The sequence below is a fragment of the Bipolaris sorokiniana genome (genome assembly GCF_000338995.1).
Source record: "Bipolaris sorokiniana ND90Pr unplaced genomic scaffold COCSAscaffold_2, whole genome shotgun sequence".
NCBI classification, from domain to species: Eukaryota; Fungi; Ascomycota; class Dothideomycetes; order Pleosporales; family Pleosporaceae; genus Bipolaris; species Bipolaris sorokiniana.
Window position 1 is genome coordinate 1,248,291 of NW_006911896.1, and position 25,548 is coordinate 1,273,838.

General features: G+C 50.1%; 5 protein-coding genes across 5 annotated transcripts; 2 read left to right on the forward strand and 3 right to left on the reverse strand.

The window, feature by feature from the left end:
* The first annotated feature begins 2,170 nt into the window (after nt 1–2,170).
* On the forward strand, nt 2,171–3,128 carry COCSADRAFT_271439 (uncharacterized protein). The gene is made up of 2 exons (XM_007697762.1): nt 2,171–2,272; nt 2,456–3,128. Exon 2 carries the CDS (start codon nt 2,588–2,590, stop codon nt 3,014–3,016), a length of 429 nt encoding a protein of 142 aa, XP_007695952.1. The 5' UTR covers nt 2,171–2,272; nt 2,456–2,587; the 3' UTR covers nt 3,017–3,128.
* Nucleotides 3,129–7,126: 3,998 nt separating this feature from the next.
* Nucleotides 7,127–9,865, reverse strand: COCSADRAFT_33250 (uncharacterized protein). Its single transcript, XM_007697302.1, has 2 exons — nt 9,359–9,865; nt 7,127–9,272 (listed from the first exon to the last, which is right to left on the reverse strand). The coding sequence occupies exons 1-2, from the start codon at nt 9,403–9,405 to the stop codon at nt 7,235–7,237; spliced, it is 2,085 nt and encodes a 694-aa protein (XP_007695492.1). The 5' UTR covers nt 9,406–9,865; the 3' UTR covers nt 7,127–7,234.
* Nucleotides 9,866–9,875: 10 nt separating this feature from the next.
* COCSADRAFT_33251 (uncharacterized protein) lies at nt 9,876–11,401 on the reverse strand. Its single transcript, XM_007697303.1, has 3 exons — nt 11,208–11,401; nt 10,760–11,140; nt 9,876–10,700 (listed from the first exon to the last, which is right to left on the reverse strand). The coding sequence occupies exons 2-3, from the start codon at nt 11,024–11,026 to the stop codon at nt 10,005–10,007; spliced, it is 963 nt and encodes a 320-aa protein (XP_007695493.1). The 5' UTR covers nt 11,027–11,140; nt 11,208–11,401; the 3' UTR covers nt 9,876–10,004.
* A 4,141-nt stretch (nt 11,402–15,542) lies between these two features.
* Nucleotides 15,543–17,371, reverse strand: COCSADRAFT_108681 (uncharacterized protein). The gene is made up of 5 exons (XM_007697763.1): nt 16,982–17,371; nt 16,889–16,925; nt 16,772–16,839; nt 16,350–16,720; nt 15,543–16,219 (listed from the first exon to the last, which is right to left on the reverse strand). The coding sequence occupies exons 1-5, from the start codon at nt 17,141–17,143 to the stop codon at nt 15,715–15,717; spliced, it is 1,143 nt and encodes a 380-aa protein (XP_007695953.1). The 5' UTR covers nt 17,144–17,371; the 3' UTR covers nt 15,543–15,714.
* A 6,123-nt stretch (nt 17,372–23,494) lies between these two features.
* COCSADRAFT_108683 (uncharacterized protein) lies at nt 23,495–25,490 on the forward strand. The gene is made up of 4 exons (XM_007697764.1): nt 23,495–23,549; nt 23,604–23,941; nt 23,997–25,199; nt 25,249–25,490. The coding sequence occupies exons 1-4, from the start codon at nt 23,523–23,525 to the stop codon at nt 25,382–25,384; spliced, it is 1,704 nt and encodes a 567-aa protein (XP_007695954.1). The 5' UTR covers nt 23,495–23,522; the 3' UTR covers nt 25,385–25,490.
* Nucleotides 25,491–25,548: the final 58 nt, after the last annotated feature.

The window sequence follows — 25,548 nt, forward strand, 5'->3', positions numbered from 1 at the left end:
GGTAGGGCTCGGCACGCTAACCTTCAACCTCAGCCTCCCATTCGTTCGTCACCAACTACCCCAGTTGCCCCCTGGACGTCTGCTCTATTCCTACAAGTCCATCCGTTCCAAACGTCGTTCCCATAGTTCGGTCGAGTCTTCGGGACGTCGCACTGAGCTGGCTCCACACGAGTGGCACGCGAGCACTGGGGGCTTCTGCAAGCACACGGTCATTCCCGCGCCAGCTAACGGCCGAAGCGCCACACATACAGTGTCAATCTGCAGTTTCCATTGCTATCGTTGTCCCCTTCCGCCCACCTAGCCGGAACAAGTACCTTCTATTGTGTTGGCAAATCAAGACTATTTGCTCACGTATAGCTGCCGATAGCACCCTGTCGCACCAACCACAGCCGTGTGCGGCTCTTTGACGACTAGCGATCGAAGAGATAATCCCCACCAATACCACATGGACACACAATGTATTGAAGGTTGTACAACGACCTGTAAACTCTCACCTAACTTGAAATTAACTTTCCAGCTTGCACCAGCGGACTCTTGGCGCCAATTCTTTCTGGTCGCACTGCTACTCAGCATGCGCTGCATTGGATGCGATCAGCCGTGCATCTTTTCTTTTGTCAAAAAACATGCTTGGCAAGAGATATACAGGGATATTTCGGACCACATTCGTCGCATCCAGGCGTGGTTGTCTTTCTCGCCATAAGTCTGATGCATCAACGCAACGTGTGACCTTTCCTTGGTTAATCGGTGTGGGTCAATAAGTCGACTGAACTTCTCAAACCGGGCGATAGCTTTATCGATCTGATTCATCTGTTATGTCATAACTGTTGTTCAATTGCACTAGACCCCAGTGCCTCAATGTCTCAAGATCTACAAATCGCAGTATACGCGCACTACTACAACCCACTGTACAACAACGTCCACTACACATATCACAACTTGAATTTGCATTGCACGTACAGTTACAAATCGCCTGTCACAAGCTCTGGATATGTTTACTGTAAGTAGGCACAAAGTCATGCCTACTTCAACAGCACAGCCAACCCCACATACGCTAGTTAACCTTGTTAGTAAACATTATCATTATTATCAATAAGTCATACCTGCATCTGCATCATCTCCCGTCTCCGCATACGCTAGACAACTCAAACAACGCCCAATTTTCGCCTCTGAGTATTACTTGGCCATGTCAAAGCAACACCAAGCCACGCTCACGAGGCCCTGCACCCGGGCGCCCATGTACGAATCGCCGCACGCTCCGAAGCGTACTGACCTGCGTGTGATCTGAGTGTCCTACATCCAAGCCAAGAAAACCCGGATATCACCAGCAGCTCTTTTGATAACTATCCGCCGGGTCGTCGCGTATGCGCCCGACAACCCGTCGATACTGCGATGTCCCGAGAGCAACCCTATCTTGCACACCCCGGAACGCGGATAATCGCCACTTCGCCATCTCGCTCCACCTACCTCTAAGCGAAGAACCTCGACTTCGCCGTCCCCCATGCCTTTTTGTGCTGCTGCCGCCCGATTGGCTACCCTTCGCTTCCTGACTCACACACAGCACGATCACTCGGGCTGCGTTGCTCCGCATCTTTCAATGTCTTTTCTTACCCAAGCCCCGGCTTTGACCGGTATTGCTGATAAGCAGGGGAAGGAAAGCCGTGTCAGCAGGACAATACACTGGGATCTTAGAAATATTTGTTCATCGATGTGATCGGACATGCTCATGGCCTTGTTATTCGGCTTTTCTAACGAACAACACAGCATCTCACGTGGCATGTAGTAACATGCAAGGCTTCTTATCTGGTATGCATCTCCGATACACAAGGCCATTCATGTGCCGTGAGCATCGTGGATTTCAGTCTGATATCTAGCCTTTCTCGAACTTCTTCAGCCCGGTATCTAGATCCACACTAAGCCCCTAATCATCACGTACTAGAAACGCTACTTTAGTATACCATGCAAGCCATAGTCATGGGAACCAGCAGAAAATTAAGAGCATTATGGACACGGCTCGTAATGCAAGACGGATATTGCACCGGCTCTGCATGCCAGCGTGGCAATACATTACATAACTCTCCTCATACGATCAATAACGAGATAGGGATATCGTGCAACGATGCAGATGGCTAGGTTTGCAGTATCGAGTGTCTTGCCCACACCTTTTACTTTACTCTACGCACAACGCCTAGGTAGTAGTCACTGACAAACAGCACTCACCCTTGACCTTTTCTTCGACGATGATACTGAAAGGAGAGAACACCGAGTCAATAGTGTAAGTATGCTCTTCACCTGTAAATACCCGCTGTGTCGCTTAACCCTCGTTTCACAAGATGAACCAAGTCAAAGGGCTACAAGGTAAAAAATAGTTATATACATATATGGCAACGCTGTTTTTTTTCTCCATCGAGATATGTATAAAATGTTACCTGAGAAGCTTACATGATAATGCCCACAGCTAATAAATCACCTAAGAACGAGCGATCAACACCGTTGGTAGTGTCGAAAAAGGTCAAGTTTCGAAACACACATCCCCAATCACGAGATAGAAATCAGACTGGCACAATCTCAGCGTTTCAAGCAAAAAAACATGTTCATACATTTTCCTTCAATTCTTCCTTTCTACCACTGGCAAAGTCTCCTTATTCCTCCCTTCCCCACCACCTCCCTTCCCCACCACCTCCCTCCCCTCTTCCAAAATCTCAAGGTTTTCCCCATCTCCCTTCAAACTCTCAAGCGCCGAGGCCACCAACTCAAACTTTTCCCATCCCCGCCACTGAAACAACCGCAAAAAGCAGGAGTAGCAGAAGATAAAAAAGTGAGTCGAGGCGCCTACAAAAGGCCAGTCTGTGAGCAAGAAGAAGGCAGAAAAGCTACAGAGAGATCAAAGAGAGAGAAAAGGGTGGAAGGGAAAAGAGAACAAGCCCGAGCAAGCCAACAACAAGAGAAGAATCCCCTCGGAAGGATAAAAGGAGAGGAACAAATCCTGACTCAACAAGAAATGGAGCAAAGGATGTAAAGAAAGCAAGGAAAAAAAACGCCAATAAAACCCCATACCCATTTGAAATGCAAAAAACCCCCAAGGCCGAGTTAATCCGGATTCTGTGTGTAGACCCACAACACAAATGACGCCCTATTGAATCCTATTCCTATTCAAACAATATCCGATCCACCCTTCAACGGAAGGAAGTAAAGAAAGAAAAAAAAGGAGTCAAGGCAAGTTAGTCGATACAATCAGCCAACCTAGGTAAATGCCATGGCCGAGAAACTAGCATCACCCTCAGGGCCTGAGTCATCTCCAAACCCTTCCCAAGGAAGTTCGTGCGTCTCATCGTCATCTTCTTCCTCATCGTGAGCGCCGCTGTCCTTGCTTGCGCGACCTCGACCAATCTCGACGCTCTCGTCTTCGTCGACGAAGCTGCGGATGGTAACCTTTTTGGCCTTCTTCTCGTTTTGACCAGTCTTCTCTTCCTCGACGCGGATTTGGCCAGTGAGCTCTTCAACGTCTTGTTCAGTCAGATCATCGGCCCGTTGGCCCTCGAGTACATCATGGAGGCGGTAGATTTGCTTGTCTAGATGGTCAATCTGGCGGAGAAGATCCTGGATCGCTTCATTGATTGCAATACGCTTACGCTGTCCGAGACTGGGGTCGTGTTGTTCCAACAGGGCGCGCTGGACAGCTAATTCAGCGTGCAAGTGAATGCGCTCATCGTTCATTCCCTTTACTACAAGCGCAAGGGCTTCCTTTGGCGACTGTGCGGGACGGAGAGTAGCGTCCACATCATCCGCAGTGCGTACAGACGCTGGAACAAGCTTAGGCACGTGGAGAGCATCGGTGGCGGTGGTGTATCCTTCGCGGCGGCAGTAAGTGCAGTTGGCGTTGTCGTGCTCCTTGGGAAGTGTCCGTTGCATGTTGATAGTGGTCGTAGCTTGCTTTGATGTACTGAGCTTAATGTCTGGAACAATGAAAGCCGATGTCATCTCAGTGGGAGCACTGCGGCGCCTTCGGCTCGTGTTGCTAACCATTGAAGCGTCGAAAGCAGACTGCTTCGTCTGTGTAGCATCACCATCCGCATCGAAGTTGGAAAAATTGCCCGTATCTTCCTCAAACTGCGTGTTGTTGGTGCGTTGTGTGGTATCCTTGAGTGAAGACTTGCGGACGAGAGAAGGGCGACGTTCGCTCTTAGCTGAGGCGACTGACCGGACGGTATCTTCACGAGTCTGGCGCTGAGAGCGGACAGTGTCCTCGCGAGTCACCTCATCTGCCAAAGCAGATTCACGCTTAGCAATTCGATCTTCCTCTAGGCGACGTCGAAGCTGAGCAATTTGATCCTTATCAATGTAGCTCAATTCGGTGAGATCCAAATCTGCAGGAGGCTGGATAGTTGAGGTCTGCCTGGCAGAGTGGGTGTTGCGTGAGATACGAAGGGCTGAACGAGGCGCAAGAGACAAGTCAGTAGTTGACTCGACCTCGCTTTCTACACGTGAATGCTTGTCGGTAACAACGGGTGCAGAGAAACTTCGAGTTGAGAACCTTGAATGAGCAGTGAACGACTTTCGTGGGCTTTCTTGCTGGGATTCGTTTGCAAGCCTGCTGTTGCGAACTTCCTGCTGAACACGGTTCTTAATGCGCGTGCGCGTGTCTTCTCGGCGATAACTGGGTCTCCGTTGCAATTGCTCTTGGGGCCCATCGTTTTGCTCTTGAGTCCTCCGAATAGCCCTTTCACGCGACTGGATCTTTCGCTGCAGCTCTGCCTCTCTCCTTGCCCATTGCTCATATTCCTCGTCTTGCTGTGCCTGGAGCTCCTGAAGTTCGATACGGAGATTCTCGTTGTCCAAGCGCATAGCCTCAGTTGTCTGCTCCTGAGTAGTATCTTGGAACTGTCGGATGGTCTCATCACGTCGATCAACCTTGCTACGCAGAGAAGACTCCAAGCGAGCCCAGCGCTGAGCGTCCTCTTCCCGTTTGGCCTTGATTTCTGCGAGTTGAGACCTGAGAGAATCGTGTTCTGACTTCAGACGAGTAAACTCAGCCTGCTCCTGGCGTACTCGTCGCAATTCTGTATCTCTGCGGCTAAGTTGCTGAGTATTCTCGTCTTGCTGTGCGCGTACACGAGCCAATTCAGCATGTAGGTTGGCGTTTTCCCTTTCAGTTGCATTCGCGGCCTGGTCGAACTGTCGTCGAAGCTGGGTCGTTTCTTCTCGGTGCTGAGATTCGTCGTGATCGAGCTGATCACGCAGGGCCTCATTCTCTGAACGGAGTGTCTCAACTTCCTGGCGAAGCTCCTCATTCTCATTGCTCACGGCACTCTTTTCGTTCTTGAGCTCTTCACATGTCTGGAAAGCAACACCGAGCTGGTTTGCCATGCTCTCCTTCTCAGTGTTCAAACGCTTCTTCTCGATTTCCAGAACAGCAACTTTTCGGTCGGCACGATCGATCCTGGTTCGGAGTGTTTGTACTGTAGCGTCGAGTCCTAAAAACAGTCAGTGTTGATGTCAATCTCCAGACTTCGCGTCACTTACGCGTCTTCTCAATCTTCCAGCTATTTTTTCCAGCGTCGGAATCCTGCGCACTGTCGCTTCGACGTAGCTTCTCCTGGGCCTGTGCTGTGGCTCGCAGCTCGATTAACTCGAGATCCTGCTCTTCAATCTTCTTCTCTTGTTCTGCACGCTCGTGCTCCATCTCTGCAAGTTTCTCCTGCAGCTGTTGAAGCGCGGAAAAGATAGCCTTTTCTTCGTCGGGAATCGGAACACCCTCGACGGGAAAGTATGAGGGCCGGCGGCCACCGTTTGGTGGGGCAGAAAAGCGTGATCGTGAAGTCGTTGTCTTGGAGAAAACTGGGGTACCATCATCAAAGACACCAGAGACCAGCTCGGTGAGGTTGGGAAGATCTGGAAGGATAAACGACTGGCCAGTCGCGTTTTGTGTGGTGTTTTGCCTCGAGCGAGGGGTTCCTTTACTCTGCAGGGTATCGACATTGCCGTCAATCTGAAGTGATGCTTGGCGGCTGCGGTTGCCCCAACGCGAATTCTTAGTGGAATCAATTGTGAGTGTCGGGGGTCGCTGGTCCATAAACGACGACTCATCCTCAGACAGCTTGGCGTGCAGCTGTGAAAGAGAATTGCGCTTGCGGTCCTCTTTAGCCAGGGCTGGTGAGTTGCGCTTGCTCGAAGGGCGAGGTGATATCGTGTCGAGGTCGTTACGGGAGGCGCGTCGGATTGCCGCGTCGCGTCGAAGGCTGCTTGTGTCTGCCATGTGTGATCTACGCGACCTGTTTGTAAGGGGTGTCATATCGTAGAGGCTGTTGAACGGCGAGCTAATCTTGCTAGGAGTGCCACGGTTGCTGCGGTTACCGCCACGTGCTTGCTCCACAGCCATGCTTTCCTCGTCGGAAATGGATTGGTCGAAGTCGAGGAACTCCTTGTTTACCATGGATGTGTCGGGCTGGATTTGCTCGGAGCGGAAGGGTGCCCAAGCACTCTGCTTTTTCGCGGTGGAGCGAATGCGGGGGAATTTGGGAAGCGTGTTTGTGTCGTCTACAATGTTGTGCTGTGTCGAGTGGACAATGTCCGGGTTGTCCCAAAATTGGGATGTGTCAGTGACGCCGAATCCCGATCGCTGGGTGGGATTCGAGTCTGTTGGCAATGGTGATGGTGACTCGATGTTTCTTGGGCTGTGACTTAGGCTGCGAGAAAGTTCGCGGATTGCGCGTGCTTTCCCGTCGCTGGTGGGAGGAGAAGATTGCATGTCCAATGTGTGAAGCTGCGATGGCAGCGTTGATGTTGCGGATGATCAAGGCGCGTCGTAAAACACGTATATAGGGACAAGAAGAGATGCTTCGTAAAGACTAGTGAAGCCACACGCTGTCGTGTCCAAAAAAATGCCAGCCCAAGGGAATAAGATGGCTCGGGGGCGCGTGTTGATGTTGGAAGGTGCAATGCAGTGTCGCATATGAATGAAGCGGGAGGGCGTGTTTACCAAAACAACGCTAACGCATCCGAGCCCCACCCACGCCCAGTCGGCCTTGATTGGCCCTCCAGCCCCTCTCCCAAAGAAGGCGTGCAACATCGTCATCAGCGTCGCGCTGGCACGTGATGGTGCTGCGAGAAGACAGAACGCGCAGAGCGAAGTCGCTTGATTTTTTTTCTCGTCGCTATAATACAGTGATACATAGTCATATTGGAATCAATCCCACCGCTTACGCCTTGCACAAGTCCGCACCCCCGCTGCATGTCCTCAGAGGGCGTCCCAGACCATCCCTCTCCTTTCACAAAGTTTATCTAATCTCAATGTCGTTCCCAGCACAATCACGTGCACCAGTAAAAGCACCAGTGACGCGCCTAGTCCACCCAGACTGAACTCTCTGCCCATGAGCCGTCCAACCCAGCTCACGTGTAAGAAATCAATCGATGCTAGACAGAGCAGCGGGTACAGAACGCGAGCATCGGCCGCAAACGGCTGACAGGGTGAAAGGAGACTAAACGCCTTTGCACAAAACAAAGCCACTTTTGTGAGTCCAAGCGCCACAGGATGCCCGGATGCTCGATACAATCTTGACACAATGTCAGTTGGTGGTGGAGGGGGCAACATGAGCCGCTGCGGCGACTGAGTTCTTTCGGCTGACGATGATGGAGGCCGAAGGTCTACCTTCCTTCTGAGAATGACCGCTCCATCCCCAGACGATTCTCTCCGCATCGCTGGTGTATCTGGTGGGCTGGGTGACCGGTCCATGACCGTGGCGCTGAGGTTCGATCGCCCAGGACGGGCATAGTTGACCGAGGTGCGCTTTTTGCTCGCTTGCGTCGGAGCCGGGCTGGGTGTATCTGCACGGGATATGCGAGGGCTGAACTCGTCGGCTGCGGGTGAGTTGGCATATGTAGCGTACTCGTCGAACACCAGCGGCGACTTGAGTACTTGCAAAATCTCTTCGGCGCCAGGGCGGTTGTCAGGGTCGAGGGCAAGGAGCCGTTTGAGTGATCTGTACAACTTCTCGGGCAAGTCGGAACGCACGCGCTGCTCGTCGTCTATGCCGGTCCACGTCGAGATCTCGGCTCTCAGCTCATCAAGATCTTCGCTGTCTTCGTCGATACCATCGGCGTTCCGGTACGGCAGTCTTCCAAAGCACATGAAATAAACAATCATGCCAAGGGAGAAGATGTCGGATTTGGTGGTAAAGTTGCCGAATGCACCCCCTGGTTGCTCTTGACGGAGCACTTCAGGCGCACAGTATGAAATGGTTCCAGTAGCACCCGTCGAGTTCCTCGTCGTGTTCATCGACTGTACTTCGCCAAAATCACTAACCAGGACCCGTACTTTATGCCCCGTCTGGTGGAGTAGGCAGTTACTTGGTTTCAGGTCTCGATGAATATAGCCATTTGCATGAAGGTGGCTTAGGCCGGATGTGATGTCCTTAAAAAAAGAAATAATCTCTTCAAAAGGCATCTTGCGCGGCCCATGCAGGTTCTCTGGTTCTTCCAACTGGCCTTTTGATCTCCTCCGGAGCCTTTCCTTCATCTGTTCCTTTGTGACTGATTTTTTTGCCGAATCGAGAATGTAGCTGTGGAGGTCTCCGCCATTACAGTACTGCTGCAGGATGAAGGCGCATGGCACGCTCGGTCCAAAGCTCGAAATCTGATAGTCTTCGAGCCATACATGACGGTATGATACCAAGTTTTGGTGCGATAGGGTTTGCAGGAGCTGGACTTCGACTAAAACCTTTTCTAGCCACTCATGGTCATCACCCACTGGCACGCGCTTGCAGGCAAACTTGCCAAGTTTGACCCCGTCGAGCTGGTGCTGTACTAGCAGGACGACGCCTTTTCCCCCTCGACCCAACTCGCGCTCCTCTATAAAGAAATCCTTGAAATAATTCGGACTAAAAGCTCGCGCTGATATACCTTGGCTCCTTTGTGGCTGAGCTGGCGTGCTTGCTATGAACTCGGACCTTGGAGGTGTACCAAAGCCAGTCATGCGCGAAGGTGCAGGAGCTAGTTGTTTATGCGGTGACGGGGGTCGCGACGTCTCAGCAGATGTGGGCTGACTGCGGCGGAGCATCTGGAAGTATGCCGGGTTGACGAAGCCATTATCCGTGGAAGTGCCCGGCGCATTGTGCTCATGCTCGTCGCTGTCGTCGCTGCCGTGTGGCGAGGGTGGGCGGTAGGCTCGGTGACAAAAGGGACATGATGTGGAGTCGATGTTGGTTGCGTGCGAAGCGTCACGGAGGGAGAGCTGCCTCGAGTTTTGGTCGTATACGACGACTGCAGAACCGTGGCGCCTGAAGACAGTGGGTGTCAGTGCCGGCTTCTTGATTGTGGTGGTATACGGTGCGTCGATTGATATAGAGGGATGATAATGACCTACAGGACGATTTCCCGCGATTCGGCCGGACCATAGGGTATGAGGGACATGATTTGCTTGTCCAGACAGCGCAGCCGGGTGCGCAGTGGTGTAGACAGGCAGTGAAGGCACGTCTGACTGATGCTACATCAACAGAAGGCCGACGTAATCACCTTGACCGGAAAAACGCTGATATGTGTCGTCGCACCACTTTATTACGACTATGCGGGGAAGCTACTACTGCTGTCTATACAACAGCTACGGAAGCTTCAGAGCGTCAATCAAGGCAGTACCAGTGCGGGATGCGAACAACTTCGCGAGCGGCTTCTAGGCTGAACATGACCGGTTGATACCAATAGCGCTGATTGTTGTCATGACATGGTGTGTTGTTGTTTGGACAGCTTCCGTGTTTTGGTGGGGGTCAAAAGTGTGGAACGGGTGGGCAAGGGACCTCCCAGCCAGACACCCAGAGCCTCCAGGGTTATCTCAGCCTAGGGTCCGCTGTCTTTACACCGCTTACCGACATCACAATCCTGGCGCTGGGCGGCAATTGCTTGTTGTTTTTGTTATTCTTCAATATTCTGTGGTTCATTGGTACAGCTAGCTGAACGAGCATCTGTCATCCCTCGGTCGACTTTCTATCTAGCGCTCCAGACATTACTCAACCCGCTTACAGGTGGCTCTTGAGCAACATGCCGCCCTCCCACACCTCGCCCTTCTCCAGCTTTTGCCAGCCATCCACCGCGCCAACCTCCACACACACCATATTCTTGTAGCCGTCATCGGGCGAGAAGTCGCCCATGGCTTTTGCCTTTTCAACCCACGGGTTCCATGTGACCGTATCCTTGACGTTGTCGCGAATGACGTCGAAGCGGGGCTTGCCGTCTTCGACAATTGATGTCGTGTCCTGCTTGATGTCCTTGTAGACGCGGTCGACCTCGCCTGTAATCTTGAGCTGGTTATCGCTCTGCGTGTGTATCGACGCGTTGAGAACCTTGTCAATGTACTCTGTACCGGCAAGGCCAGTAATCACAACCTTGGAAATGTCTTGAATCTTGAAGTACGTGTGCAGCAGGAATTGGAACTCGAAGCTCTCCTCACCCTCGTTGCGCACCGTGAGCACTGCTTGTAGGCTGTCCTTGCTCAGTGTGACGCTGTATACAAGGCCAAAGTCGAGTGGCCATGCCTTGCGCGATTCTTCGCTGAGTGCTTGGCGATCGAGGCCAAAGTCGAGCTTGACCGAGTTGGAGTCGAGAGCATCTTCGGCTGTGGACTTGCCCATGAACTCCCATCGTGATCCACGAGCGAAGCCGTGCTGGGGAAGCGTGGACGTCGGGTGGCCTTCCTTGGGTGGTGGGCCGAAGACCTGACAGTTGTTAGCCACTCTCGCTCGTCACCACCAAACTCCGCTATACATATGCCTACCGGGAACACGACGGGGATTCCACCCCTAACTGGCTTCTTGCCCGTCAGGTCGGCAGCTTCGCTCAGCCACAGATTCTCAGTCTGACCGCCGTTGCTCTTCCAGCTGGTGACTGTGGCTCCATAGAGCAGCACCTCAACACTCTCTCCAGACGGCAGTCTTGCAACCACCTTTTGGCTGCCGGCTTCTCCCACAATGTCGACCTGGGGACTAGGACCAGTAGCAGCGGGCGCATTCAGCGCAGAAGGGCGGTTCGCACGTTCAACCATGGCGACGTTGGGACGGTGTTGTCGTTGACGTAGCTCGAGGGGTTGCTAGTAGAAGGGCTGACTACGATTATGATCGACACAGTTTACTCGTCGCGGTAGGAGATGAATGGATTGCTGGATGGAAATAGCAGATTAGATGGACCCGAGGCCAAATAAATAAACCAGGGCAAGAGCAACTTACGTAGACTAGACAGCAGCGGTTCCGTCTTCGTAGAAAGAGAGTTGGCCTGCGGTGAGAGTGAGGGGCAATGAGCGGTGCCCCACCATGCTCTCGCTGCCAGCAACACCAAGCTTCGACTGAAACGCAGCCCACGTTTCAGCCCAACTCGCCTGCACTCGCTTGCCTTGCTTCCCCAGAGACGTCCGCCCACCTCACTGGTTGGCCTGCAGATGCAAGAATGGCGACCAGTCTTGCGTGCATATCTGGTGAACCGGTGGCTGCGGGGCGGGCCTGCAGAGGGTCGGTCTAGTAAAGGCCCGCCGAGGTATCCATATCACCGGCCCTAGTCCTGGTGATCAGTGGATAGGATACTGACTACTCCCTGTGTGAGCTGGTCAAGTTGTACTACATTATTTTCCCAGTTCTGGTCAAAGAATAACAATACCGAGAATGGCCTGATCCTCTGCCCATGGACTGCTCCGAGCTCTAGGCATCAGACTCTACTGGTGCATCATGAGTTACAAACATATTTTTCCTCCACCCCTTGGCTTATGCTATGCTCAGGTAATCGCGATCCTATCCCTCTATCTCTGATCTGGACATGGGTGTTTTCTTCCCGCACAGATAGTGTTTTTATGGGTACATGAAATTCCTCCATGAACTAGACAAAACCAACAAGCATCGCGGTAGTCAAGAATGGCTTGGTCGAGTCGGAACCACCAGAACGATAGAGCTGATGTTGTTTAGTTGCTTGCTCACATATTTGTAAGCCTGAATTTCTCTAACATCCTTTCATCAAGACGGCTACAGCATCACTGTGATCGCTACACCACACACACCAAGCTCAACTATGACAAAGCTGGCTGAGAAAACGCTCCCAATGAGCAATATTAAAAATCCGAAAATCGCCATGTTTGATGCTGAAATTTTGAAAGCGCTTTGCCAACCTTCTGCATATGTAATCACCGTGTCAGTTGTCGTGCAACCATGACAGACATTTGCTTGACAGCACACGGGTCAATGTGAAGCTGTGGCTCTGCTAATTTGACCTACTGCAAGAACAATAGTCTAGCTAGAATAAATTTAGACTCTATATCAGCAGCGTTGCAAAAGACATACCCATATCCATCTTGAACAACAAAGTAACCCAAAAATACACAAAGCCAGAGCCGAGACCAGAAATCAAGAGTGACCCACTTCACCTTATACTTTTGACCTTTTAGCAATCTACACTTCTTGTACCACTCTACTACCACCACAGTAATCTCAATGTAACCCCCACACTTCCCGATAATTACAATAATATCAAATCGCCCCCTTCCGTATATAGCCGCATGACACATGACACCCCTAGTACCCGAACAACACGCCCGTCCAACCATCTTCACTGAAACCCACACCAACGACTCATCACCACGGCAACTAAGATCGCCAGCAAGGAACAGCGCAGCGATCCAGCAAATCAGTGTGGTACCCCATGCAATATATCCCCCAAACAAACGAAACCAGTCAAACAAGCCCAAGTATATTCCATCACCTACCTCCACCTTTTTTTCCCTTTCCAATTACCGTGACTTCACTTAACTAAACATCCCCAACGCCTTTTCAAATTCGCAAAAGCAAAATTCTCCAGCCCTATCGTACCGCCCGTCAACACCTCAATCCGGCAATCCCTTTCTTCGGACAGCGGGTTATCTCCCGCGTTATTTTCCGAACCAATGGCGCGAGTGCGAACTTCCTGGTCGCACATCGTACTACACAAGTATCGGAATGTGTAATACTTGATCGGTAGCCAAGTCTTTCGATGAGATGTAAGAAGGCTTAGGAATGTACATATTTACGTTGGAATCAGCCAAGTAATTATGAACAAACTTTTTTGACATCTAGGATTGGGCGGATTGAAGGTTTTCTGATTCTAGAATCGACGTTCCGCATTGCTAATGCATAATGAAGCAACTGTGTTTGGTTTTGGCTGCGTGGGGCTTAGGGGTTGTACTTGAGAAAGATTCTGCTAGGGGTTTGGCATATATGCTTTGTTCTGGACTTGAAGATGGTGGTAACTCCGTTGTGATGAGCGGTCGAGATGGATGAGGGACCATTTGTGATTAGAAAAGAGGGGGTTTCTGGTGAAGTGGCGTAGCTGAGGAAGTATAGATGGGGATGATGAATGAAATGATGTTTTTAGATATTATTGGTAAGTAAGAAAGTGTATGGTCCTTAGAACATGCTGCTGTCATTCTCACATTTCATAAACGACCTTAGTCCGATGATCCAAAAGAAGATTTTCTCCATTGTCGTTCATGTTTACAGGTCAAGGTTGTATCGAACGTTGTTTCGGCACTCATGAATGGCAGATGTCTTTGCTCGCCGCGGAACTCATACTCTTCTCACAACGTCTCGCAGCACTTGAAGTCAGCTGGACATCCTGATAAACCATGTACAAGGGAGGAAGTGGAGATCAAAAGTCTCTAGCTCTTGTCGCCCACCTCACCTTAGAACTATTCGTGATCACGGCAGTGCAATAGAGTCAGGGGATACTGCCAGCAAACCCCCACTGCCGGATTGAGCTAGCGAAGGGGGGGCTGGCATCATTGAGTGCTTTGACAGCAACAAACGACTTGACGCTTCATCGATTATTTCCAAGAATTCATGTTCAACTATCAAGCACGGATTCAAGGTACGCCACCTTATGGAGTCGCCACGTTTGCATTTATAAAATATCTATACTTGAAAAAAAAAGAATTGATGTTACATCCATGCGCTGCGGGGATCGTCTTGTCCAGTAGATGAGATCAGATCAGATGAGATCCGATACGATCCCACATGCTCCACATACCAATATTCTGTGTATGTAATCACCCTGACGATCGCTGCAGCCCTCCCAAATCAATAGTCTTGCTTGCGCAAACAACACGTTCTTGTAGCAATACCATATCTTCTTGAATACTCGAGTCATCTAGACACTCCGTCCCGGCGAGCCGCTCAGCAGCCCTGCCGGCGATCCTTCTAGGCCCACACCTCGGCCAGACCCTTCCAAATGAGTAGATCCTCCATCAGAAATGTCAAATGTCGGTTCTAAAGACGGTCCCGCAAGCGATCCGTACATGACATGTTGTCCCTCCGGGTGCGATCCGAGTTCTCAGGGTTCCGCGGAGTGGCGCCGTGGAAGTGGTGGCGCCATGGGAAAGATGGGCGTTGTGGAAGAGGCGTCAAATTACGTACATACTGTACTCGCAACGCAACGCGACCCACGTACCAGGACATCTAGCCACACCCAACGATGCGACGGCTGTAGGATGTAGTGTCGCCTTACTTACATAAGTACATAGGGTCTCGAGCCGCGGAAACGGGACCGCCATGTCAGTGCTGTAGGTTGCTGGGGGGCTCGTTGGGTAGCATTCGCGAATATGTAAGTAACGCCGGCCGGAGAGCTGTACTACAGCAGGCCAAGAGGTGTCGAGTGGAGAGAGGGATTGCGGCTGAGACATTTCCGGGTTTATGCAAAGAAAAGGCTCCACAGTGGATTCGATGCGTTTGGTGAGTCGAGTTTCTATGGTGTTTCTAGATGTACTTGTGCATAAACACATGTTTTTCTTTCATGTGAAGGAATTCCATGCATACGCACTTCTTGCTTAAAGTTTCTCTTGTCCCTCTCCTGTGTGGAATATATATTTTAAGACAAATTAAGGGCCGTCTAGTATGTAGTTCTTCGTGTTCCGACGTTGATAGAAAGGCCGGGTGGCGTTCTGAATCTTGGTGTACGGGTATCCCAAACACACTTCATGTTGCGCTAACAAAACTATGCATCGCGATGCGAAACTTGGTGCGTTAGCATGACGTTGCAAGTCGCGTTTGCATGCAGTGGTATCCTTGCAAGTGGGTGGCCTAATTATATGTCTGCAAGATCTAGCCGGCGACTGAATGTTAATATAAGTCTTGTAATTCGCCCTCACGCGCTTGGACGTCATCTTGCAACCTGGACGAGCGGCTCTCCAGATTAAGGGGACGATGATGCGGTTGGGGTAGCAGACGCCATAGACAGTACACTGGATAAATCTTCGGGCCGGTTGGTGGGGAAGAAAGTCTAGTTCCCTTCTAGCTCGGCACGATGATCCGAAGGATCGTCGAGAAATTGCGTGCCAGCCGAGACGAGAAACTCGTACGAAACCATGTACTAGTAACCCGAGCGACGTCCATCCCGCAAGTCGACTGATGGATTGGCTACGCCGGTGATTGCTACCAATGCAGGCCGCCGACAGGGATCCCGGGCGCGCATTTCTATCCGCAAAGGGTTGTTATTACCACAGAGTTTTGCAGGTCGGAAACAACTCCAAATGCGTGCAAAACCTAGGCACCACCAGGTAATGCAAACACGATCGGCATGTAGACTGACAATAAGCGGCCATTTCCAGCCAGAATGAATGGGCAATGCAATCGCTCTATTAATGATAAGCCGTGAGGTCTCGTTAAAATAATATATGGTATCGTTTTTTTCGAAAAAAGAAAACAAATAAGAAAATATCCAGAATTATCGCGTGGATAGAGGCGCTGCTTCGACAAGCATCTCGGAAGTGCTCGCTGTTTCTGCGTCCTTTGCTGATAAAGAATCGTCCCAGTGGGGATTGGGTGTTTGTGTCTTCCATCCGCTCATCTGCACACCCCCAGAACCTTCTACTTGTACATGTATATCGGTGACAACCTGAATGTCGCGTGTTTCATCGTTGGATTCCCGCGAGCGCTTCGTGCCATCCAGAACGTATTCATTCTTCGAGCGTAGTATTTTACTGCCTCCCTTACTTCCATAGGCTGCCGGGTAGTTGGGTCGCGAGTATTGGCTGCGGTGTCGGGAGGGGAATGCTCTGGGAAAGTACTTCGCAAGTAGGGGCCTCAGCAGTGGCAGGCAGGCGCAAATGATTCCAACGTTAGTTTCTACCGAACTCCAGGTCGCCGCGGGTGGATTATCGTAGGTTTGATCTGAAGAGTTCGAAATCGCAACAAGAGATTGCAAGCGTAGAATCGATACAATGCACACACTACAAGATGTTGCGTTAGTATAGAAAACAGACGTGACTCTACGGTAAATGGCATGTGACATGCACGTGTACCAGCAGGCACATGCGCGTATGAAAAAAAGGTATAAGAAAACCAAGGGAAACCACTTACAATCCACCAACTGCAAAGATAGAAATGAGACCAATCTTTTGTCTCTTTCCCAAGTTTAGACCGCGAATGACAGGTATTGGCAAAAGAATGATCGCAAAATCGGTCAGGATGTTGATTGCGGCATTGGTGAACCACATGGCAAACTGGTTTATACACGAAGCCTTTTCCTTGGTCCAGAATGCCCTAACAGGTATGCAGGCAAAGATACTGGAGAAGACCGTCCAGATGGTGTAGCAGATGACGACGGCCATGGTAATCCAGTTCGCTATTTGGAAGGCCTTTGTTGGGAAAATCCGCCGGTATTGAAGTAACATGGATCCTTTGGTCAATCCAAGAGATAGGTAGTAAACCATTAAACTGCACCAGAAGGCCTGTGGTGGCTGATTAGCAAGTGCTGAGGAGACAGGAAAATAAAGTCCTACCCTCAAAAAGATCCCCATATCATGTTTTGAAACATCACGAAAGTGCATTCCCATTCCATACTCTGCTTCTGTTGAGGGTCAGCCTTGATACGTGATGAAATAATGATGTCTACGTACGGATACCGATGCAGATTGTAAGCCCTATTGAGCAGAGCTAGCAATGGGTCAGCCGATGCACCTAGCAGTTTAGATATCGGTTTATCGACTTACCATGGCCAGAGCAATGCCCAAGTCTTCGACTCCTGCACATCGAAGAATGTAGAGCCGTGTATATAGTCGGAGGATGACGATGATGAGAGCGAGACCAGTGAAGACGGAGGAGATGATTACGGCCTCACGACCTCGCGAGTTTTCAGATAATGATCCAGCCATGGTGTGATGATACAAGCCACGAGGCGTCCGGAGAATCGAGTTGTTAATAAGCTCTGTGGGGAAGGCATGAGTATTTTACCCTCGAGTCCCTGAGGCAAGGGCAGCGTGGGATCATGGTTAAAGGACGTTCCACGAGCGTCCTTAAGCACGTTCCCCGCTTTCCAGGTACCCGCTTGACGGGAACCTTTGCCAATAGTTCCGTGATCCCAACGGATCGCAGGCCTGCCTGAAAAGTTTCCGCGGATCCATGACTCGAAACATGGCAGCAACGAATACTGTGAGACAGTCACAGAAGTTGATCCTAGCACGCCTTGTGTTACATGCCGGGAGCTGTCGGGATCTACAGCAGAATGAAACACCGTGAGCGTCGTGCCTTGGGGGTGGAAATGCTTGTGCACAGTAACTACACACAGTCTCACCTCACCTCACCTCACTGCGATTGCGGTTGTGGGTAAATTGCTTTTTTTCAACGGGCTACGAGTATGGTATGCCCTTGAACAAGATGGTGTCACCATCCATGTAGGCAGACGGATAAATTGTTTCAGGTGAATAGGTACAAGAGACTTTGTGGTTGGCACACCTCTGTGTGCTGCTTGTGCCGTGCTATGACCGGGGGGGGTCGGCGTGGCTGCACCGTTGGACATATTACCATTTCCGGGCCGGCTTGAGAGCAAATCGGCACCCGCAGGGATCTGCAGGCAAGCTGGTCGGCGCGAATATACGTATGCAGGAACGTGGCGGGATCTGGAGGATCACAGGAGAGGCCGTATCGAATGTGGATGATTCGATTCGTGGATCATGTAAGCGAGCTGCAGGGTACCATCAGCAGGATACCCATCGTACCGATCAGAAGCGCACGCCCAAATGAAATTTTCGGAGACGCAGCCTGATTCTCGTAAAGTGCGTTTTCGTTTACCCAAATCTCCTGCACGTCCGGGTGGCCATGCAACTTTGCCATGGTGGTGGGCGCTGGGCATACGGGTACACTCTAAGCAGAGCACTCTGGTACTCTCTGGTAATGGCTGGCTGAGGCTAGGACCGGCGTATGTAGTGAGTAGAGCAATGGGCTATTCACTCGTCCATCTTGGCACCCTCTGCCACTAGGCGTTCAAAGCACCTGTTAGAATCATGCGATATACTTAAGGCGCATGGCTCTTCAGCATTGACGGCGCGCGCTCCACTCGCGCGCTTCTCCAACCACGGACCTAGTCGCCATGCCGTAGGACTCGGAGATGTGAACGATCGATTTGGAGAGACACAAAACGAACTGAAGCGTGATTACGATCCCAGAGGCCTGGTTGCATTTTGCCTATTTCTTCTACCTGCAGGCGACATGAACACGGCAGAGGAGCGGCACGCGAGTCGGACTACCTTTCCTCGTGTGGGAATGGGCCGTTCGTCGTGGAACAACTGCTGTCATTGGCCTGACCAAAGCCGATGGCCGTCGTTTGAGTATGCAAGTATATACTAATTGTACATCATATGCACAGCTGTGTCGTGGTTGGTGTCGGTAGTATTCGTCCAGCTGCAGCCGCCGTTTACCTGGATTCCCCAGGTTGGACAAGGTTTTCCCACAGGCCTCTTCTCCACCACGTGGAATCTGAGTAGGAGCATAAGCTTGGTGAAGTCGTCATCTGTCAGAATCTGATATTGAGATCGTCTGTGTTGCCATGCCGCCAAACGTACGACGACGACGAAAAGCGACATTCGGTGATAGGGGTCGCAGGGATCGCCCAGACGCTAGTCCGCTTCTGCTGCGCACTATGCCCCGCACGTGAATGATCCTCACTTCTCCACACCAAAAGAGTCTCATAGATCCCTAAAACGTGGCAGCGATGATGACCTGGCTGCCGTGGACCGAAGCGTCAATCAAAAGTGGGCTACAAGGCATGTCTATCAATCGTTCTCACGGGCCACGTCCTCGCGACCACACGGCCTCGGATGAAGATCTTTCCTTGCCACGCTTCCCAATGCTGACATGAAGCATCACAAGTCCGAATATTTCCGTCTTGTCTGGGTCTAGCACACTGCCAATACTACTGTGCCTCGCTGAAACCCTTCTTCTTACCAGCACAGCTTCAGTCGCCTGAACCTTTTCGTAGCGTTTCACCGGGCCACGTCCACACTTGGCATTCCGTCTGAGCCGGCCCTCAACACCATCAACCATGCGAAATGCGACTTGACGTCGGGCTTCAGTGCAGGTATGTGGGAGTTTGGAGAAGCAAGAAGGCCCGGATATGTCTCATAATATCGAGTCAGAAAGGGTGCAATACAAGACTTCTTGTCATGCCACAAACACGTCTCAGACAGGACGATATGCAGTCTACTACAATTAGGTTCACTAACGGGCCAACGTCTTCGCGCAGAAACCAGTGTCACTCCTACCCTAAAATGCGCTAAATGATTGAGTTTTCGTATCCTGATGCCGTGGTTCAACGTTGTGCTATTGCTGCCCTACGAATGGTTTTATTTGCGGATTATGTTTCACATCGAAATAGACCCTTGCTACATGATGACCACCACCATTCGTGATGGACGTACCTCAGCACCACGCATACAGCTTTTTCGTCCGATCAGAATCAGAGATGCCATTGTATTTGACAGTCGCCAAAACCATAAACTACGGAGAATTGTCAGACCGTTGAAATACTTTACAAAACCCCTCGTCGATTACGACATTTGAATGCTCTTCACTCTCAACCAATGGCTGTTCTATTAGAAGTGCAAAGAGAGTTTCCCGACGATGACAAATGCACGCCCTACATTCCAAGAGAATGCACAGGCGCTACTGCACAGGGCACCATACTGTTCAATACCACTGTTCATCTGACGCCATCCACACCAAATGTGACGCTGTCAGGTGACTGTCGCACTTGGGTGGATCTATCAGAGCTCATAGAGTGTTCCCCTTTTCGGCTCAGTGTGCTGTCGTAGTGAGCCTAGTTCATGGCTCTGTTGAGTTAGTCAGGGTACCACGTTATGTTAGTTCGTAGTCAAATAGCTGATCGCACACCACGCGTGGGAAATAGAGTTTGAGCTTGCATGTTCTTTACCAAGCCTCTACGTAGTCTACGATAAGACTCAGAATCTTGCTTGGCTGCCATGACTTTGGCGAGAACTTCGGGAAATGGGGCTTGACAAGAATTGCTTAGCGGTCATCAAGAATCGGCCCATCACGGCTGCATACATACTGTGTACGAAGAATTTGATCTGTATGAAATCGGGTCGTATCGGATGAGGAATACGTAGCATCGCCTTGGCTCATGATGTTGTACTTGGACCAGCTGTCGCTGCCTCACAACCATAACCATCAGTTGCACAATACATGCGTGACTGCTCGATCTACCCAGTGTTATAACTGAGTCATATTGATGAAGGTGGTTAAACTTGAGACTACATGCACGTTGCACCCAACTCGGCTCGAGATCACGGCACAATGTATTCAAGCTAAGAAGATTTGAGTTTGATACTCAGGTCAAGATTGCAATAAATCGCCTGGGGCACTACTTCTAAAAGGGCTGAAATACAAAATCTTGAATGCATATCAATGAATGACACCATTGAGTCATTCCTCGTATTCGTATCTGTATTTTTCGTCTATCGATTACATATGGCTACTTACGCATGCGATACCGCAGCCCACATAGTCGATCAAATTCAGCATGTGCATTGTGTAAGGATGTACCTACGAATATTTAGTGAACTAGAATTCTCCTTGTGCCTGCTTCTCCCGATCGAAGAGACTGTGGTGGTTTCCTGTTACGATATGCTGTACCCAAAACCAAAACACCAACAACCATTCAATCTTTTAGAATATACTTTACAGCCAACATACAACCAAGTATCTTCTATAACAACTGAAACAAGCCATAAGATACTATTGCATGACCCCTAGTGAGCTTTCAACCAATCAGCATACCTACGGCGCATTTTCGACCGAGTTTGCCTCATACACTTAACGAGGCGCACGAAATTAATTAGCAGGGTTTCAAAACCTCGCTTTTGAAATTCACGTTGAGCTTGAGTAACATCCTGAATAACTAAGTTAGCACAATTTCTGCACCTAAACGATTATTGTTCAATGCAATACCCGACCTCCAAGTATAAGAGAGATCGAGTGCATGATTATCTATCGTATGGTCGTCCAAATTTGCAGAAGAACGAGGAAAATGAGATTACCGAGCAAACAAAACTTGGTCCTTATGACTATGCATCGTATAATGTCACTGTCAGCTGGTGGGAAAGAATGTAACCTCCGTATCTCTACAGTTACAATTTACCATGCGTGTTCCTTGCAATTAACTTGTCACTGTATACATGTAAGCTGATGAGGGATATTTCTACTACATATTCAAATCTCGTATATAGAGTTTGATGTTCAAAGACACTGAAGACTCGAAAAGTGATGCCACGTACTATACCCTCCCGCCCAAATGGGTCTAGTGTCTTCCTGCTCACCTGGTATTTGCGGCTGCCCCTCCAGTGAATTAACCTTGTACGTATAATACGCCCGTATTAACTGCAGGCTGAGCCATTTCAGCTATAGCAACGCGTACTTACATATGTGTATGCAGTGCCCCTCACTTCATCACCTTACAACCTGTTTTTGTGATTTTATCCTTAGCCTGCAGAAGTCGCTATGCACCAAACAGTTTATGCAATCCCCAGCTCTACTTGGTCTCATATTTTGTTGAGGTATATCGCGTGATTAAAACAGCAGGTACTTTGTCACAGACCATACATTGTACCTACGCTATATTTGCTCTCTTATGGTTTCATAGTAAACGATGCAGCCAAACCCGGCCGATCATTCTGGGTATATACACATGCATTGGGAGACTTCGCCGTCATTGGTTGGAACGCCGCCCCAATTCTGAGGTGCTTGATCCTACATTCGATATCTCTAGATGCGCTAACTTTCTCCAGAATCAGGGCCGACCTTGGCACATGTACATGTATAGTATATGCAAGCCCGATGGGTGTGGCTGAGGCCCAGTCTGCTGACAGCTGACAGCTGTCATATGCCCTACGAAAGCACGTGGCAAATATTGTTTATGTGCATAATCTCTAGTGCAAAGAGACTCTAAGCAACGCAGGTGTGTATTGAAACATCGGGGCAAGAGTCTCAGAAGTACGTCTTGTAGTTTCGTCACGTTTGTTGTTTTTGATCTTGTTAGGCGTCCAGCTCGATGCCCAATAAATTAGGCTTGTTGAGCACACCCATGCAGCGTATTTAACAGCAAATGAAACTTATAGAGCATGAGGATTTCCCCAGGATTTGTTGCTTGCACATCTTTTCCCCACAGAATGACACGGCCGTTTTTTGTTTGTTGTTTACCGCCAAAGCCATGTACATATCAGGGGGGCTGCACACCCAATCTTACTACAACCGCCACTTAGGCCACTAGTCATAGTACAGGCGCACATACTGGCACGGCAGGTCTTTGTGCCGTCTATTACATCTAATTTTGTCAGCAAGATTACTACCGAGGAAATACTCCGACATTGCAGCTGTACAGCACGTGTTTATGTACCTTTTGTATGAGAGGGTGAGCGCGGTGGCTGATCTAGGCTTGCTTCTTGGCGGGGTGTCCCCAGCTTTCCCCGCATCGGCTACACAGAACGGGTACGCCAGTACACTGAACTACAACCCGGCAATTGCATACTGACGTGACAATAATCGCGAACCCGTCATTCTTCTCAAGTGCCGTTCTCTCTAGAGAGTTTTTGGGCCGCTCGCGTAGATTTTGTAGCCAGTGGGACATGTCCATGCATCTGCCGTGTCATGGCTTGTTATCCGCTCGGTCCTCTATTCGGTGTAACTCGAGATTAACCAATCATCAAAAGTGACTAAGCACTGTGAGCTCTCGGTGAATCCAGGCCTTATGAAAACATGGCCGAATGTCAGATATATGTACTCTGTTCGCAGTGCTGGATACATGCATCCTGTTCACAGTTTCACAGGTGCGTTGATCTGGCTTATTGCATCTTTCATTGCATCACATATTTCATCACATATCGCGAAGGACGGCACGACCCGACCACTGGGTATCCCTAGTAACCTTCAGAGGCTGCGTATGTTTCACGAGGGATTATCTTTGGGCGTTCAATGAGTTTCAACTTATTTCCATTCGCCAATATCGACATTTCATCTGGAGTTGATTGCGGCGTAATCATTCCCGTATCTGTCAGCAGTCGCCGGGCTAGTTGTACCGGGGCAGTACAGCTTTAATTGGACCATAACCTTTTGAAACAACTGGCCTGCAAACAAAGACCTCAACTCCCCAATCAACCGTGAAGAACGAGGTGGCTCGAACAGCGCTCACGCAATACTATTCCCGCCGCGATTGTGTGAAGGTTCAGACTGAACGCCGCGATCATGGTGTCTCGCGACTATCATGAAGATGTAAGGTTTCTATTCTTAGTTGTTATTGTTGAGGGAATTATTGACAATGTTCAGGAGCGACATCAACTCGAAGAAGAGTTGCATACCGAGATTCTCCCCGGCACGGAGGTCATGACTGATGTCGGCTCACACCACTTCGTCAAAGGCAATCATGCGGTAGTCTTGGTTCCACAACCCAGTGATGATCCTAACGATCCGCTCAACTGGAGCCCCGCGTGGAAGACTGCTACAATCGCATCAGTAGCCGTAGCTACATTCTCTCAGGGATTCGGTCCATTGGCTCTTTCCCCAATGTTCCCTGCCCTTATGCAGGCTTTCGATACAGACCTGGCTGGTGCAGTTCAATTTACAGGTGTTTGTATTCTTGTTCTGGGTTTTAGTAATTTCATCTGGTAAGCATCCCGTTTCCCCGTCAACTTCGTGTGGTCGCTGACGGGCATACGTCAGGGTTCCCATAAGCTCCTCTTTCGGCCGTCGCCCCGTACTCCTTTTGTCCCAGCTCATCAACTTTGGCACATCGATATGGCGCGCAAAGGCAAACTCTTACGGCGCATTCATGGGCGCGTGTATCGTCAACGGTATTGGTGCAGGCCCTTCAGAGACTACCATGCCTGAAGTCATTGCCGATATATTCTTTTTGCATGACCGTGGCAAGTGGAACACTCTATACTGGGTGGTGTATATGGGCTCACTCATGATCGGCCCGATTGTGTCTGGGTCCATGGCAGAGACAGTCGGGTGGCGCGACTTCTGGTGGCTAAACACCGCCCTCTTGGCTTTCTCGTTCCTCATGTGCGTCTTCGCGTTTCCGGAAACAAGATACAGGCGTGCTGCACCCGTGCAAGAGGGCCAGGAAAAAAAACCTTCTCTGGAGGAGAAGACCAAAACATCTACTCAGAAGGAAGTGAGCAATTCGGATACAGAGCAGGATACCAAAGATATCCAAAGAGCTGAGACTGTCATCTCGACTGCCAATAAGGATCTCACCATGTCCGAAACCCAACTGCGCGATCCGCATCTCGGCAAGGGTAAACCTGCTAAGTGGCAGTGGAGGGTGTTCCAACCGAACGTGAATCCTTTCCGTACCATCTTTCTCGAAATCTGGGTTCCGTGGAAACTTCTCACTTTTCCCATTGTAGAGTTTGCTGCTTTCGTCGCCAGCTGGTCCTGTTCCAGTTTCCTCACACTCAATCTCACGCAAAGCCAAGTATTTGCCGCACCGCCGTACAACTTCAAGCCTGTATATGTCGGTTTCACTAACTTCGCCGTTATGGTCGGTGCTATCATTGGCCTCTTCACTGCTGGACCACTCAGTGATTGGGTGTCGTTACGAAGCACAAGGAGGAACAATGGCATTCGTGAGCCTGAGATGCGGTTGCCGGCTATGATCCCCTACGTCATTATAATGCTTATTGGAAACATTGTCGTCTCGATTGGGTATGAGCGCAAATGGGCGTGGCAAGTCATTGTCATTATTGGTTATACATGCGCTGGTATCCAGGTCGCTGCATTACCAGGTATCGCCACCACTTATGCCGTCGACTCGTACAAGCCTGTAGCAGGATCGATCTTTGTTGCAGTAACGGTTAATAAGAATCTTTGGGGTTACGGAATGGGAAAGTTCATTACTCCTTGGACTATCGACGACGGGTAAGTTCAGCAACTTTACAATACAGATAGCATTCACTAACGACTTCAGCTTCATCCCGCCTATTATGACTAACGCAGCTTTGATTACACTTTGGTGTTCCTTTGGTCTACTCTTCTGGTGGAAGGGTAAGGCGTTCCGTCGCTGGACAAGGAACAGCAGCGTTCACCAGCATGAAGTTTTGTAATGCGCAACGAACCTCTACGACTCTCGCAACGATCTTTTTCCCAGCCGACCGTTACGTACAACCATAGCCTCTACAAATAACAAACCCCCTGACTATTCAAGCAAAGAAGTCAACCTTTCCTATCCAAGTGACTTCAACTCCTTCTTCACACTGCTCCCTGTAGG

Excerpts from the sequence above, each read along its gene's own strand:
- COCSADRAFT_33251 (XM_007697303.1), bottom strand. The coding sequence starts at position 11,026 with ATGGTTGAACGTGCGAACCGCCCTTCTGCGCTGAATGCGCCCGCTGCT. Across the intron at positions 10,701-10,759 it reads GAATCCCCGTCGTGTTCCCG|GTCTTCGGCCCACCACCCAA; the intron begins GTAGGCATATGT and ends AACAACTGTCAG.
- COCSADRAFT_271439 (XM_007697762.1), top strand. The coding sequence starts at position 2,588 with ATGTTCATACATTTTCCTTCAATTCTTCCTTTCTACCACTGGCAAAGT.
- COCSADRAFT_108683 (XM_007697764.1), top strand. The coding sequence starts at position 23,523 with ATGGTGTCTCGCGACTATCATGAAGAT. Across the intron at positions 23,550-23,603 it reads CTCGCGACTATCATGAAGAT|GAGCGACATCAACTCGAAGA; the intron begins GTAAGGTTTCTA and ends GACAATGTTCAG. Across the intron at positions 25,200-25,248 it reads CCTTGGACTATCGACGACGG|CTTCATCCCGCCTATTATGA; the intron begins GTAAGTTCAGCA and ends TAACGACTTCAG.
- COCSADRAFT_108681 (XM_007697763.1), bottom strand. The coding sequence starts at position 17,143 with ATGGCTGGATCATTATCTGAAAACTCGCGAGGTCGTGAGGCCGTAATC. Across the intron at positions 16,840-16,888 it reads TACAATCTGCATCGGTATCC|AAGCAGAGTATGGAATGGGA; the intron begins GTACGTAGACAT and ends GACCCTCAACAG. Across the intron at positions 16,721-16,771 it reads ATATGGGGATCTTTTTGAGG|GCCTTCTGGTGCAGTTTAAT; the intron begins GTAGGACTTTAT and ends CAGCCACCACAG.
- COCSADRAFT_33250 (XM_007697302.1), bottom strand. The coding sequence starts at position 9,405 with ATGTCCCTCATACCCTATGGTCCGGCCGAATCGCGGGAAATCGTCCT. Across the intron at positions 9,273-9,358 it reads GAATCGCGGGAAATCGTCCT|GCGCCACGGTTCTGCAGTCG; the intron begins GTAGGTCATTAT and ends CACTGTCTTCAG.